The following is a 16984-nucleotide window of genomic DNA, read 5'->3' on the forward strand; positions in this document are numbered from 1 at the left end:
TAGTTGAGAATAAATATTGATGGGCAGTAGGAAGATACCTACTGCTACTCCTCAGATAGATTCATCATTGCTAACATATTAATATTGTGTTTAAAGGATGAAAGAAGCAAAGAATACTAAAAGGAAAATAGAGAAGGGGAGGGAAGAACAAAGGAAAAACTAATGTAAAGAAGGGAGGACAATGAGCTACTTCCCTTAATTGCTGATTATATGGGTTTCTTCCATTTTGGTTTACCCATGTATACCTGCCTCCCCCAAACAGTGTTCAACTTCAGGATGGTATTGCATTTGTATCTCATTTGCAGTGATGCCTTTTTCTTCTTTAGCTGACAGTGCTGCACTTATGTATCATGTAAATGTAATACTTTCCTATTTATATACAATGTGGAATGCTGAATGAAGCTAGTTAACAAATGCATTCTCGCCTTGGGCTTTTAAGATGCTCTTCCCTGTTACCTAGTGACATTGAGAATTGTTTCACAAATCTGTTGGCCACTTTAAGGTTTCGTTTTCAGAAATGTCTTTCCAAGTACTGTGTCCTACCACACTGCCTTTTGATTCTTGGGAGTGTGGGGTGATTTTGTATTGTTTCTTGGCATTAATATGGTCGGAACCCAAGGCCTCACACGTCCTGGGGCCCTTTACTACTGGAGCCATTTACATTCCTCATACCTGTTTGCTTTAGTCATTATTCACATTGGTTCTCACTTTTCATCCTGAATCCAGAAAGGCCTAGACTGTGACCCTCTTTAACTTTTTCACACACTTGGGTTCATGGATACATACTGTGATGCTCTACTTTTTACTTGAGAAGAATTCTTGTATAGATTTGGGCTTGCCTTGAATGACAAACCTCCCCATTGTCTATATCTGAATAGCTAGTAATACAGCCACTACGGCTGGCTGGCTTTGTGTTTTGTGAGCATTTGTTTGGTTTTGATAGAGTCAGGATTTCCCTATATAGTCTCAAGCTTGTTATCTTCCTGCCCTTGCCTCTGTGTGCTGAATGGCAGAAATGGCCACCATACCTCCCTCTTTGTCCTGCTTTAGGAAAGGTTAATGTATTGTCTTGCTATTTGTGTTGTTTCTTAACCCATTTTGGAGATTCTCTGGTTCCATAGCGTATACCTCTTTGCTCAGCTGATTATCTACTTTATTTTTCAAAATTTAATGTATAGAGGGGTTACAGTTATATTTGCCAGATAGAATGTGCCAAACTTCTCACACATCTATATCCCGTCTCATGTTTTTGTCCCCATTTCCCTCTGCCCAACCCCTCCCCTGATTTTTCCCCTCCTATATCAAATACACAAGTAAACATCTAGATAATATACCAGGTAACAAAGTGGGATACTGTAACAATATGAGATTAACCAAAGGGCAACACAAGAGTAGAGAGAAGAACATGATACATTACAATAACAGTCACTTATAATTAAGCTCTTGTTTCCATGTCCTGGTAGTCCATTAATTTGGCCTCATCCTATATGGCATTATGTGTGTAGGATTTGAGCTACTGTGTTCCTCAGCTAGGGGCAAACTAGATGTGTACTAATTATTACAAATGGGAATCCATTGAGCCTATGTTTCTTTCAGTACTTCACTTAATATGATTTTTTCCAAGTTTTTGCATTTCCTTACAAATCGTGTAATGTCGTTCTTTCTGATGGCGGCATAGAATTCCATTGTGTATAAATACCACATCTTGGTGTTTCAATCTCTCCTGAGGAGCATATGGGTTGGTTGCATACCTTTGCTATGGTAAATATTGTGGCAATGAACATTGTTGTGCTAGTGGCTTTAGTATGTCCTTGTTTCTGGACTATTAGGTAAATGCCAAGTCGTGGAATTGCTGGGTCATGGGGTGATCTATGTTTAGCCTTTTGAGGAACTGCCACACTGCCTTCCATAGTGGTTGAACGAGTTTGCACTCCCACCAACAGTGTAGTAATGATCCCTTCTGGCCACATCCCAGCCAGCATCTGTAGTTATTGCATTTCTTGATCATGGCCATTCTAACTGGAGTGTGGTGGAATCTCAAAGTTGTTTTGATTTGCATTTCTTTTATGGTTGGAGAGGTTGAGCATTTCTTCATGTGTCTATAGGCCATTCTTATTTCTTCTTCCGAGAAGACTCTAAGTCTTGGCCAATCTTTTTATAGGATGGTTATTTCTTTGGAGCTTAATTTTGGAATGATTCCTTTTTTTTAGCTATAGGTATATTTTAGATATGAGGCCTTTGTCTGTTGTATGATTAGTAAAGATCTTCTCTTACTCTGTGAGCTTTCTATTTAACCTGCTACCTATGTCCTTTGACCTACAGAAGCTCTACAATTTAATGCATTCCCCTCTGTCCTAGCTATATTTAATTTTTTGTGCTTGTTTGGTCTTTATTAAGAAAGTTTCGATCTGTGCCAGGGGGACTTACTGTATCTCACATTCCTTCTTGTAAAGTTTTTAAGATCCATTTGGAACTAATCCTAGTATAGGGTGACATAGAAGGTACCAACTTTAATTTTCTGGAGGTGCTTAACCAGTTCTGCCAGCATCACTTGTTGAAGAGGCTGTCTTTCTTCCATTCTATTTTTTGGGCTCCCTTATCAAAGATTAAGTGGCCATAGGTTTGTGCGTTGATTTTTGGGCCTTCAATTTGATTCCATTGGTCCTCTGCCCTATTCTTGTGCCTGTATCAAGTTGTTTTGATTACTGTAACTTTGTAATAGAGTCTGAAATTTGATATGGATATTCCTTCAGAGTTGCTCTTTCTGCTATATAGGGTCTTTTATTATTCCATATGATATTGTGGATTTCTTCTTCAATTTCATTAAAGAATGACATTGGGCTATTGATGATTATTGCATTGAATTTGTACATAGCCCTTGGCAGGATTGCCATTTTCATGTTGTTAATTCTTCCAATTCAGGAGCCTGGGAAGTTTATCCATTTCTTCAGATCTGCTTAAATTTCATTTTTCAGGTTTTTAAAGTTTGCATTATAAATGTCCTTTACATTCTTAGTTAATTAATTCCTATGTATTTTATTTTCCTTGAGGCTATTGCAAATGGAGTTGCTTTCCTGATTGCTGCCCCAATCCCCTCATTGCTGGTATACAGGAAGGCTGTTAATTTTTGAGGGTTAATTTTATACCCTGCTACCTTGCCAAAGTTTCAAATCAGCTCAAGCAACTTGCAAGTAGAATCTATAGATTTCTTTAAATAAAGAATCATGTCATTTGCAAAGAGGGCAAGTTTCACTTCCTCTTTCCCTGTTTGGATCCCCTTTCTACTTGCTTCTTTTCTTATTGCTCTGGCTAGGAATTCTATACTATGTTAAAGAGAAGTGGAGAGAGTGGGCATCCTTGTCTCATTCCTGAATTTAGTGGAAATGGCTTTAGCTTTTCACCACTAAGTATAATGCTAGCTGTGGGTTTGTCATACACAGCCTTTATTATACTGAGGAATGTTCCATGGATTCCTAGTTTCTCCAGAGCTTCTAGCACAAAGGGGTGTTGGATCTTGTCAAATGCCTCTTCTGCATCTGTTGAGACAATCATGGAATTCTGGCCCTTGCTCCTGTTGATGTGTTGAATTATAGGAATTTACTTGCGTCTATTGAACCAGCTTTGCACCCCTGTGCTGAATCCTGTTTGAGCATAGTGTATAATTTTTTTTCGTAGTGTATAATTTTTTGAGGAGTTGCTGAAGATGGTTGGCCAGTATTTTGTTGAGCAGTTTTGCATCAATATTCATCAAAGAGATGAGTCTTTCTTTGATGAGTCCCTATCTGGTTTTGGGATGAGGGTTAGGGGGGCTTTGTACAATGAGTTTGGCAGAAGAGTGTTCACTTTCAATTTCATTGAAGAGCTTGAGGAGTATTGGTGTGAGCTCTGTTCTGCTGGCCTCATAGAATTCAGCTGTGAATTCATCTGGCCCTGGGCTTTTCTTGGATGGGAGGTCTCTTATTGCCATTTCTATTTTGGGACTTGACATAGGTCCGTTTATTTGGACTAGGTCTTCTTGGTTCAGCTTGGGTATGCTAATATTGGCGAGAAATTCATTCATCTCTTTTAGATCCTCAAATTGGTTGGCATAAAGTTAGAGATGTATTCCATTATGATGTTCTGTACCTTGGTAATTTCTGCTGTGATATTTGCATTCTTGTCTATGATTTAGTTTAATTTTGTTTTGTTTTGTTTTGTATTTTGGGGACCTCAAATCTAAAATATATCAGCAGCTCAAAAAATTGAATGACTCCAAAACTAATCTCCAAATTAACAACCATCCCATTAAAAGATGGGCCAAAGACTTAAAGAGAGTCTTCTCTGAAGAAGAAATAACAATGGCCTATAGACACATGAAGAAATGCTCAATATCTCTGGTCATAAAAGAAATGCAAATCAAAACAATTCTAAAATTCTACCTCACTCTAGTTACAATGGCCAGGATCAAGAACCTAATAACAACTGATGCTGGAGGGGATGTGGCCAGGAGGGATCACTACTACACTGTTATTGGGAGTGCAAACTTGTTCAACCACTATAGAAAGCAGTTTGGCAGCTCCTCAAAAGACTAAACATAGATCACCCCATGATCCAGCAATTCCACCACTTGGCATTTACCCAATTGTCCAGAAACAAGGACATATTAAATCCATGAACCCAACAATGTTCATCACAGCACTATTTACCATAGCAAAGATATGGAACCAAACCAGATGTCCCTCAGTTGATGAGTGGATCAACAAGATGATGTGGTGTTTATACACAATGGAATTCTATGCTGAGGTCAGAAATAATGACATTGTCCCACTTGTAAGGTAATGGAAAGACTTAGAAAAAATCATATTAAGTGAAGTAAGCCAGACTCAAAGGAACATATGCTCAATGGTTTCCCTCATTTGTCATAATCAGTAGAAACCTTGGGCTCTCCTAGCAGAGATTTACAATAGAACAAAATCTAGTAAGCACCTCCAGGATGTAGAAACAAAAGCCATATAATGAGTGATTGTTGTCCTTAATGTACCATGTTATGTCTCATCTCTTTTGCTGTCCCTTGGTTATCTCATATTATTACAATATTTCACCTTGTTATCTGATACATTTTATATATACTTAACTGGTCATTTGAAATTGGATAGGGAAGGGAGGAAATCAAGATGAATGGGGGAATGGGGGAGGGAAATGGGGACCATGACATGAGAATGGTATCAAAGTTTGTGAAGTAATGCACTTTTTATCTGATAAATATAATGTAACCCTTCTATCAATTAAATAAAAGATGTATGGAAAAAAAGAATCATGTCATCTGCAAAGAGAGAAAGTTTCACTTCCTCCTTCCCTATTTCAATTTCCTTTATGTTTGGCTCTTGCCTTATTGCTCTGGCTAGGAATTCTAATACTGTATTGAACAGGAGTGGAGAAAGTGGGCATCCTTGTATCATTCCTGATTTCAGAGGAAATGGCTTTACCTTTTCTCCATTTACTTTTATGCTAGTTTGTAGGGTGGTCGTGTAAGATTATACTGAGGAATGTTCCATGATTCCTACTTTCTCCAGAACTTTTTGCATCAAGGGGTGTTGGATCTTGTTAAATGCCTTGTCTACATCTATTTAGATGATCATGTGATTGTTGTCCTTGCTACTTTTGATGTGATGAATTATATTAACCCACTAGCATGTATTGAACCAGCTTTGGATCCCGGTGATCAGTCCTGTTTGATCACAGTGTATAATTTTTTGATGAGTTGTTGAAGTTGATTGGCCAATATTTTGTTGAGCAGTTTTGCATCAATATTTATTAAAGAACTGGGTCTCTGGTTCTCTTTCTTTGATGAGTTCCTGTCTCGTTTTGACATGAGGGTTAAGCTGGTTTCATAGAATGGGTTTGGTAGAGAGCCTTCACTTTTAACTTCATTGAAGATTTTGGGGAGTATTGGTGTGAGCTCTTCTTTGAAGGCCTTATAGATTTCAGCTATGAATCCTTCAGGTCCTGGGCTATTCTTGGATGAGAGGTCTCTTATTGCGTTTTTTTGTTGTTGTTTTTTATTCTAATTAGTAAAAGGGTTACATGATATTTGCCAGATAGAAGGTGCATTAATTCACATACATTGATACCCTTTCACATGTCTTGGTACCCATTTCCCTCCCCCCCCACACCCCCTCCCATCTTGGTTTTCCCCCCTTCCCTATCAAATTTCAAATATCCAAATACAAATAAATTCAATATATCAGATAATAAAGTGAGATACTATACCAATATGAGATAACCAAGGGATAGCAAAGGAGATGAGAGACAACATAGTACATTAAGGACAACAATTATTCATTATATGGCTTTTGTTTCAATATCCTGGAGGTCCTTTCAATTAGCTTCACATTATATGGCCTTATGTATCAAGATTTTGCTCTATTGCAGATCTCTGCTAGTAGAGCCCAAGGTTTCTACTGGTTATGACGAATGAGGGAAACCATTGAGCCTAAGTTCCTTTGAGTCTGGCTTACTTCACTTAATATGACTTTTCTAAGTCTTTCCATTTCCTAACAAATGGGGTGATGTCATTCTTTCTGGCAGCAGCATAGAATTCCATTGTGTACAAATACCACAACTTGTTGATCCACTCATCAACTGAGGGACATCTGGGTTGGTTCCATATCTTTGCTATGGTGAATAGTGCTGCAATGAACATTGTTGTGCCAGTGGATTTAGTATGTCCTTGTTTCTGGATGGTTGGGTAAATGCCAAGTAGTGGAATTGCTGGGTCAAAGGGGAGTTCTATGTTTAGCCTTTTGAGGCACTGCCACACTGCTTTCCATAGTGGTTCAACGAGTTTGCACTCCCACCAACAGTGTAGTAGTGATCCCTCCTGGCCACATCCCCTCCAGCATCTGTTGTTATTCGTTTTCCTGATCCTGGCCATTCTAACTGGAGTGAGGTGGAATCTTAGAGTTGTTTTGATTTGCATTTCTTTTATGACCAGAGATGTTGAGCATTTCTTCATGTATCTATAGGCCATTTTTGTTTCTTCTTCAGAGAAGACTCTCTTTAAGTCTTTGGCCCATTTTTTTAATGGGATGGTTGTTACTTTGGAGATTAGTTTTGGAGTGATTCAATTTTTTGAGTTGTTGATATATTTTAGATATGAGGCCTTTGTCCGTTGTTTGGTTGGTGAAGATCTTCTCCCACTCTGTAGGCTTCCTGATTAGTTTACTAGCTATGTCCTTTGTCATACAAAAGCTCTGCAGTTTAATGCAGTCCCACTTATCCAGCCTTTCTCTGATTTGTTGTGATTCTTGGTCCTTATTAAGAAAGTTTCGACCTGTGCCAAGGAGGCCTAGTGTATCTCCTATTCCTTCCTGTAATGTTTTCAGTGTGTCAGCTTTTACCTCCAGGTCTTTGACCCATTTGGAGTTAATTCTAGTGCAAGGTGACAACGAAGGATCCAGCTTTAGTTTTCTGCAGGTGCTTAACCAGTTCTGCCAGCACAACTTGTTGAAGAGGCTGTCTTTCTTCCATTCTATTTTTTTGGCTCCCTTGTCAAAGATTAGGTGGCCATAGGTCTGTGGTTTAATATCTGCGTCCTCAGTTCTATTCCATTGGTCTTCAGGCCTGTTCCTGTGCCAGTACCAAACTGTTTTGAGAATTATAGCTCTGTAATAGAGTCTAAAGTTTGGAAATGAAATTCCTCCAGCGCTGTTCTTTCTGCTAAGAAGTGTTTTTGCTATACGGGGTCTTTTATTATTCCATATGAAATTTTGGATTGCGTTTTCTATTTCTTTAAAGAATGACATTGGGATATTGATGGGTATTGCGTTGAATTTGTAAATAGCTCTTGGCAAGATTGTCATTTTCACAATGTTGATTCTTCCAATCCAGGAGCATGGGAGGTTTTTCCATTTCCTTAGTTCTGCTTTAATTTCCTTTTTTAGGGTTTTAAAGTTTTCGTCAAAAAGGTCCTTTACATTCTTAGTTAAGCTAATTCCTAGGTACTTTATTTTTTATTTTTTATTTTTTTTATTGTAATTAGTAAAAGGGTTACATGATATTTGCCAGATAGAAGGTGCATTAATTCACATACATTGATACCCTTTCACATGTCTTGGTACCCGTTTCCCTCCCCCCCAACACCCCCCACCCGTCTTGGTTTTCCCCCTTTCCCTATCAAATTTCAAATACCGAAATACAAATAAATTCAATATATCAGATAACAAAGTGAGATACTATACCAATATGAGATAACCAAGGGACAGCAAAGGAGATGAGAGACAACATAGGTACTTTATTTTTTTTGAAGCTATTGTGAAAGGAGTTTCTTTCCTGATTATTGCCTCGTTCCTCTCACTGTTGGTGTAAAGGAAGGCAGTTGATTTTTGAGGGTTGATTTTATAGCCTGCTACTTTTCCTAAGTTTTGAATCAGCTCAAGGAGCTTGGGAGTATAGTCTATCCCACTTTGCAGATGACATGATTCTGTATTTAAAGAATCCTATAGACTCTTATTGCTTTTTCTATTTCATTACTTGAAGTGGGTCTGTTTAGTAGATTTAGATCTTCATGGTTCAGTTTGGTTATTTCAATATTTGCTGGAAATTCGTCCATCTCTTCTAGATTTTCAAATTTGTTGGCATGAAGATTTGACAAGTAATCCCTTGGGATGCTCTGGATATTGGTAATTTCTGTTGTTATATTGCCCTTCTTGTCTATAATTTTGTTTATTTAGGTGTTCTCCCTTCACTTTTTGATCTGATTTGGTAAGGGTCTGTCAGTTTTGTTAATTTTTTCCAAGAACCAACTCCTTGTTTGTGGATTCTGGGGTTTTTTGGATTCTTAATTCATTTGATTCTGCTTTACTTTTAATAATTTGTTTCCTTCTACTAGATTTTGGTTGGGTTTGGTACTCTTTTTCCAGCATTTTAAGTTGTACCATTAAATTGTTGGTTTGAGATTTTTCTGTAGTAAAATGTATGAAACACACACACACACACCCACACACACACACATACACAGCACACACACACAGCACACACACACACACGCACACACACACACACACACACACACACAGCACACACACACAGAGCTCACCACATCCAAAGTCACAAACAAGATATTCTATAAAATGAGAAGTTACCTTGTAACTTATAAGACCTATAAAACTTACAAAGTAAGTCTATGATTAGTGTTTTGAAGAAGACCCTCCATACTGATTTCTCTAGTGGATAGACTAATTTCAAACCAACCAACAGTATACTAATATAGTTCATTCTCACCTTTCTGCTCCATACTTGCCAGCCTTTGCTATTGTTTTATTTATGACTTCCATTCTGCCTTGGTGTGATGAAATCAGCACAGATTCCATTGTATTTTCTTTATGGTTAAAGAAGTTGAACATTTCTTTAGGTATCAATTAGCCATTTGCATATCTTCTGAGAACCAGACCTCAACATGAATGACTTCTCACTTGGCATTTAAGATACTTTGTTTTTGCCCTTGTGAAAGTTTCAACCAGGCACTGGTAACCCATGCTACTCAGGAATGTGAGATTTGTGGCAACCCAGGCAAAAAAAATCCCTAAGATGGTTGTCTCTGTTTAACAAACAAAAGGCTAGAAGTAGAGATAATATGACTGAATTGGTAGAGTACCTTCTCTTGATCAAAAGAAGCCAAAGGAGTTCATGAGTTGAAGCTCACGATGAGATCCATCCTCACTGGGAAGGCACGTCCTCAGTCCAAAATATGTGACTCAAATTGGCAAGCTGGAAAAGGCAAAGGCTAAGGAACTGGCTACTAAGCTGGGTTAGATGTGCAATGTTGATTTCTCTGTACATGAAGATAATAAATCTGTTCTTCCTCCAGTGGAAAAAAATGTTTAAAGACTAGATGAAAAATGTGTATTTTTCAGGTGAATGGGTATGTTAAAAATTAGATTATAAGGATGAATATAGAAAGAGAAAAGAACATATTTTCAAACTTAAATTTTGTAGGACAAAACTAAGATAAAAGTAGAAGGTAACAGAAGAGACTTAGAGGATGAGTGATTTGAAGCAGGAAGAAGTCAAGGATTTGCTATAATTGTCAAAGTATTTGCTACAAAACACTATCACACACACACACACACACACACACAGGCAGAGGCAAAGAGAGAGGGAGAAGAGAGAAAAGCAGGCATGTAAGCTGAGGTAGAAAGTAAGCAAGAACACTACAGCAAAATACTTAGAATTATATAATCTGAGGAATAGGAATATGCGTATTCATTATGCTTGTCTCTCTACATTCTTATGTTTGCAAATGTTCACAATACAATTCAAATAATGCAATTACATAGGGACTACAATTCTAGTTGGTAATGTGGGTTCCTGCTTGCATTTGCACTCAGCACCTGGCACGTGCTTGGCCAGCATTCTCCCACTTCAGGTATATGCCCAGCTCTGTTTTGCTTCAATGCTTTTTTTAGATAAAGTACCTCCTACATTTTCCTGAGCTGGCATCAGTCTGAAACCCATTTCTATGTCTCCCACCCAATGAGGGCTGTAGATGTGAAGCACCCGGCCCATCTTGCTGGTTGAGAATGAGGTCCTGTTTATTTTGCCTAAGCTGGTTGGAATCACAACCATCCTGATCTTCCCACCTGGGAATCTGGAATTATACATGAGGACCAGCGTTCTTTTCATTACATTAATGAAAAATAAAGTCTTAATATTTCTCAATTGGAAATTTTGAGACAGCAACACTTCAGAAGAAACAGTACCAATACCAAATGAGTATTTGTGAGTGTATTTTTACACTGGAACAAAGGTTTCTTGAACTCATTTCTGCTCTTTTCTAGGACGAACAGGCACAATGATATCTATTGTACTTCTTGCCACTGGCACGTTTTTAACCGCAAAGGTAGGAAAAAGGTTTTGATACTTAGTCTTTTATATGTATTGAATTTGCTAGTTCTGAAGCATTCATGGTACAATATTAAGGAAATGCTTAGCTCATGGTGATTAAGTGAAAGTGAAAGCCTGGATTAATGCAGCCTTGTTTAATATGCAGTTATTTACTGGACTTGTACCCTTGTATTCTTGTTCTGGGCCAAGCCTATAGTGAGAGCAGTGAGACACAAATGCGAGGGAATGCCCAAATTCAGAATTACTAAGAAGAACAGCATTTTAAGGTATATTTTTTTACCATCTATAAGTAGTTGCCATTCAAAAAAGCAGTTTGAGAATTCAGTGCATTGTGAGTAAGGTCACTCGTTCATCATTCTCCTCCCTCCAACTCCACCCACTACTTCCTTCCTACAATTTCTTTAATGTTGTAGGATATACACATGACTTTGTAATTCCATATTTAAGAAATAAGAATCAACGTTTTCTAAAAAGCTATATCCTCATTAACTGACTTATGTAATTGTAGCCTCTCTGTACAACACCTTTATAATGAGTTTTAAAAATATTTTTTATTGTACTTAATAGGAGGGCTACATTACTTTCGCCAGATAGAAGGTGCATTACTTCACATACATTGATACCCTTTCTCAAGTCTTGGTCCCCATTTCCCTCCCCCCACTCCCACCCTCATCTTGTTTTTGCCCCTTTCCTATCCAATTTCAAATAACCAAATACGCATATATACAATATATCAGATAACAAAGTGAAATACTATAAAAATATGAGATAACCAAGGGACAGCAAAAGAAATGGGAGATAACATAGTACAACAATCACTCATTTTATGGCTTTTGTTTCTATTTCCTATAGGTCCTTTCATTTAGCGACATACTGTATGTCCTTATGTATCTAGGTTTTGCTCTATTGTAAATCGCTGCTAGGAGAGCCCAAGGTTTCTACTGATTATGACAAATAGGTGAAACCATTGAGTATATGTTCCTTTGAGTCTGACTTACTTCACTTAATATGATTTTTTCTAAGTCTTTCCATTTCCTTCCAAATGGAGTGATGTCATTCTTTCTGACAGCAGCGTAGAATTCTATTGTGTAAAAATACCACATCTTGTTGATCCACTCATCAATCGAAGGGTATCAGAGTTGGTTCCATATCTTTGCTATGGTAAATAGTGCTGCAGTGAACATCGTTGTGCTAGTAGCTTTAGAATGTCCTTGTTTCTGGACGGTTGGGTAAATGCCAAGTAGTGGAATTGCTGGGTCATAGGGGAACTCTATGTTTAGTCTTTTGAGGAGCTGCCATAATTCTTGAATGAGTTTGCACTCCCACCAACTGTGTAATAATGATCCCTCCTGGCCACATCCCCTCCAGCATCTTAATATATATATATATATATATATATATATATATATATATATATATATATATATATAAAGAAATTAGGCACAATAAAAATGTGTGATGGAAAAATATAGTCTTTTCAATAATTGGTATTAGGACTTCCATATGTAGAAAATTAAAATTGGATCCTTGTTTATCACCATGCACCAATATCAACTCAAATGAATTTAAAGACCTCAAAGTCAGGCCTGAAACATTGAAACTATTGCAAGTTGGAGTAGGAGAAATATTAGAACTGATAGGCATAGGCAGGAACTTTTTGGAAATAGTGGCAAGGCCACAGAAAGTAGGAGAGACTTGACAAATGTGATTATATCAAAATAAAAATTTTCTGCACAGCAAAGAACATAGGTGCTAAACTAAAAAGACAGCCAACAGACTGGTAGATCTTTACCAGCAATATATCTGACAAAGTCCTAATATTCAAAATATACAAGAAGCTCAAAAATTAACATCTCCCCAAAACTAATGAGCTAATCAGTAATTTGGCAAAGGATCTAGAAAGACCTCTCAAAAAATAATAAAGTAATTTTTAAAAGAATCAAAGGAAAGGTGGGCATTGTAGACTTGTGCCTGTAATCTTAGCCACTTAAAAAGCTAGGAACTAAGAAAGTTCATAAGTAGCTCTGTCCAAAGAGGACAGATAAGCACTGTGATTGTATTAACCCCTTTTCTGTAGGACAGCCTTGAATACTTCGGGGAGCGCAGAACTGACAGGAATGTGAGCAGTCAGTTTCAAGGTGTAGAAACTCCTTCCCAAGTAAGTTTCTCTTTTCACAAAAAGTTATTTATGGGGAGATGTTAGTGGCACATTTAGCCTGGTCGCATCTGTAACCCTTCTTTAACAATCAATGATGGCAGAGGACTTGTGACTCCTAACCATTTCCTGATCTTTGGAGGCCCACATCTGTAGCCTCATAGGCTACTTGGCTTGGTTCTCTGCCGGGGCCTACCGGCAGCAAATTGGGGTTCCTGAAATACGGGGCAGGGACTGGAAAAAATAGAAGAGAGACAAACACATGGGGTTGGTAGGTCTGCAGCCCAGGTAAAGACTGCAGCCCCATTTATCCTCAACTCAAGGCTTATATCCCTTCTTGAAACCAGGGAACTTCCAGGTGTTACATTCATATGGTAAATCTCAGGTCATTTAAACAGAATAAGGCCAGAAAACCATAAGACAATAAAGCAATTGTCTGATGCAAATCAAGGTACAGTTTGATTCCACTCTGGCTCCCAACAGTTCTCAACAGAACATCACACATTCCATTTCTTATTCTTTATTCCCTACAGCTTCTGGAATTGAGTCCCCTCCCAAAAAGGAAGGTCAAATATCTAAGGTTTTCTGATGCCTGAAGATGATCTCTGGCTAGTAGATGATCTACTAGCCATTGGTTTCCCTAGAAAGAGAGATTGGATGCTTCACCAGTTTTTGCTAAGGCAATGAGCAATTCAAGGTCTTTAGAACACTGCCAGGATGGTTTTGTGATGACCCCAGTGTAGGGGAAAGAAGAGTGCAGAGAAGAGAAAGAATGAGAGATCCTCAGACCAAGAATGAGAGATAAAGACACACAGAGATAATGGGAGTATGAAAGAAGAAAACAGAATGAACTGGGAAAATAAGTATTTTACAAATCTTGTTCCAGCAGACATTATCATATTCTTTCATTCCATATTCTTAACATTGTTTAAACTATCCACTGTTGTCCTATTTTCCTCTGATAATACTTTATTATGAAAATATGAAAAATCCCAATTATATTGGATTGGAGTGTTGGTCACTATAAAAAAAATAACTGACCAAAGAACTTAAAGTGGGGAAAGATTCATTTGGGCTCACAGTTTCAGGATTTCCTTTAAGGCCACTTGATGCCATTGCTTTGGGCCTACACTGACACTGAACAATCATGTCAAGGAGGCGGGTATTGTGGAGAAGGATTGCTCACCTCAAGGTTCCCAGGAAGCTGAGGAGAAGGAAGGGTTTGCGACATGATCCATCCTTCCAGTGACTTCTTTGGTTTCATGAGGCCCCAACTCCTAACATTTTCCCCACCTCCTACTAATGCTTTAAATTTAGGAAGCCCTCACCGAATGAATCTGTGGATAAAGTCAAAAGCCTCATAATATAATTACTTCCCCATACCCACCTCTGAACGCTGCTGGTATACTGGGGATCAAGCCTTCCATCTATGAGCCTTTTAAGTGCACATTTCATATCCAAATTCTAACACACAAAGATGGAACCATACAGTGCATTCTACAATCATCATCCCAACCTACAGTCATGCTTTGTTTATTCCTTCCCCACTCTTCTCAAACCCTGGGTCACCCTTCCTACTCTTCTTTCCTCAACCAGGATTACTTTGAAGGAAATTCTATTCATCAGGTCCTTTTACCTCACAAGAAGTTTGGCATGACACCCAACATATGCACTCTTAAAAAAAAATCCAACAACTGCAAAGCATCTACCCGACACTGATGACTGGCACCTGTCTGTATTTCTAGATACAGGCTGAGATTTGAGAATGGTGTTTCAAAGCCAGCCCTGGCAGGAAATCCTTTCATTCTTAGTTCTAATGAAGAACCAAAACAGCCTGAGTTGGAGATGCGAAGTGGTACAGCACTGCCCTATTGCATCTTGCATTGCCCTATTGCATTTTCAGGCATCTTTCTCACTATTGCCCTTTCATTGTTTGCCCATCCTGGGGCTTAAACTCAGTGGCCTGGTGCTCAGTAGGCTTGAACTCTTCACAAGTGGCACTTTACCAGGTGAGCTAGATCTCTAGCTCAACTTCTGGCTAAGTATATAGAGATGGATTATCTCAAAGTTTTCAGCCCTGGCTGGCATTATTCTTCAGTCCTCTCAGCTTCTGCCTCCTGAGTAGCTTGGATTACAGACATCAGCCACTCGCATGCAGTACAAGTGCTTTTGCTAATTGGAAATGTGGCAGTTCACTTTATGAACTCTTCTCAGTTGGTTCATCATCAGACATCTGGAGTTTCTCAAAGAGAATTCTAAGAAATCCTCTTTGAGCAACTTGCTAGGAGCCAGAGTATTGAAAGGTTCCCTTACCAAAAAAAAAAACATATTGGAGAAAAAGGTAGATAAAGAATCTCTGCTCTGTAGAGGACCCCTCACTAATGGTACAGAATCATCTAGTGCAGGTAAGTGGAGATGTCATTCCTCCTGATGAGGAACTATCTCCCAAACCATAGTCCTTTTTCTCTAGTGCATGACAACAGATTTTGTCATCGCTGTTTCAGCACCTTCACTGTTCTCATGGTCATAAGCAAGCCTAGAAGCAAGGGCTTGTTCTTTCCATGTTACTGTCTGCAAGTCTCAGCTGGCCTCTTTTTCCACAATGAGGAAAATACATAAGAATGTTGATAATGTAAGGGCTCATTCTAAATGTTGTCTTCCTTTCTTTTTTTTTTTGCCAGTCATGGGCTTGAGCTCAGGGCCTGAGCACTGTCCTTGGACTTTCTCAAGGTTAGAGCTCTACCACTTGAGCCTCAGCACCACTTCCGGCTTTTTTCTATGTATGTGGTACCGAGGAATCGAACCCGGGTCTTCATGCATGCTAGGCAAGCACTTTAACCACTACGCCAAACTCCCAGCCCTTAATGTTGTCTTCCTTTCTTACTGCTGTTCACAAGCTGAAAAAGAGAAGGAGATTAGGATACTGACTTTACATCTGGCATTCCCACTAAAGTGGAGGCTTTTGTTGCTTTACAGAGTCGCTATGTCCACTACTTTGACATCTTGAAGAATGTGTTGAACTGGGAAATGCCAGTGAAAAAACCTCTTAAAATTGTGAAATTTGTGATTTACTCCATCCAAGGTAAGTGCTTTAGAAAGGAAGGAGAAGACAAGAGGATGTGCAATCCACTATTTGGGAGGGTTTTGCTTATGTTATGCAAATGATCCTACATCACAGCTAAGGGTCAATGCATGTGACCTTCTCCCTCTTGACCTCTCCTTAGATGCCTCTCTTATTCCCTTTCCCATTTCCACTTGAGGGGAGGTTCTACCCCTTGCGTTCTGTTCTCAACCTAGGATAGATTTTTTTCATAGAAGAGAAGATTAAAGAACCCAGTAGAGTCCTTCTTTCTCAGACTCATTTCTCCTTCATGGTTCATCTCAGCATTGCTGGCCCTGCCTCATTTTCTTGGCCAGTCCTTCCAGCGGCCCTTTCTTCTCAGAACTATAGTCTTTTCTCTCTTTCCTCCTCCTCTAAGCATCTCCTCACTATCTTCTCCATCAGGATGCCTTATTTTATTTGTTGCCACCTTTGGCCAGGTCATATGCTAGCATTCAGCTGGGGTTGTGAGCAGAAAAGACAAATAAGTGCTTAGATTTTAAAAAACCAACTACAATGCAGGGGTTCTCAAGGCTCTTTACCTAAAAGCCTCCTTACTGAGAAGGCTGACATGTGGAGGACCACAGTTTGAAGCCATCCCAAGCCACTCTGAGTCTCCAATTGCAACCAAAAAAAGCAAAATGGGGGCATGCCTCAAGTGATAGAGCTAGACAAGCTGAGCATGTTCAAGACCCAGACTTCAAACTCTGGTAGTTGCAAATACAAAAGTTAGACTCTGTTGCAGGCCAGGTTTAGGTAGTACAGACAAGATTCATAGAGGCAGCACTTGGATTCCCCTGACTGCCCTTGTTTGACACTCACACCTGAATCTCCATGGACATAGA

The 16984-nt window shown here is 38.8% G+C and overlaps 1 protein-coding gene across 1 annotated transcript in view; it reads left to right on the forward strand.

The window, feature by feature from the left end:
• The window catches only part of LOC150064932 (phosphatidylinositol 3,4,5-trisphosphate 3-phosphatase TPTE2-like), a 93806-nt gene that overhangs the window by 65864 nt on the left and 10958 nt on the right, over nt 1-16984 (forward strand). The window contains exons 32-34 of the mRNA XM_090329285.1: nt 10818-10879; nt 12962-13042; nt 16016-16121. Coding sequence (XP_090185411.1) covers nt 10818-10879; nt 12962-13042; nt 16016-16121 — 249 coding nt within the window. The remainder of the gene's footprint in view (nt 1-10817; nt 10880-12961; nt 13043-16015; nt 16122-16984) is intronic.

The sequence above is a fragment of the Megascapheus bottae genome, chromosome 3 (assembly GCF_031878675.1).
Source record: "Megascapheus bottae isolate mThoBot1 chromosome 3, mThoBot2.hap1, whole genome shotgun sequence".
NCBI lineage: Eukaryota > Metazoa > Chordata > Mammalia > Rodentia > Geomyidae > Megascapheus > Megascapheus bottae.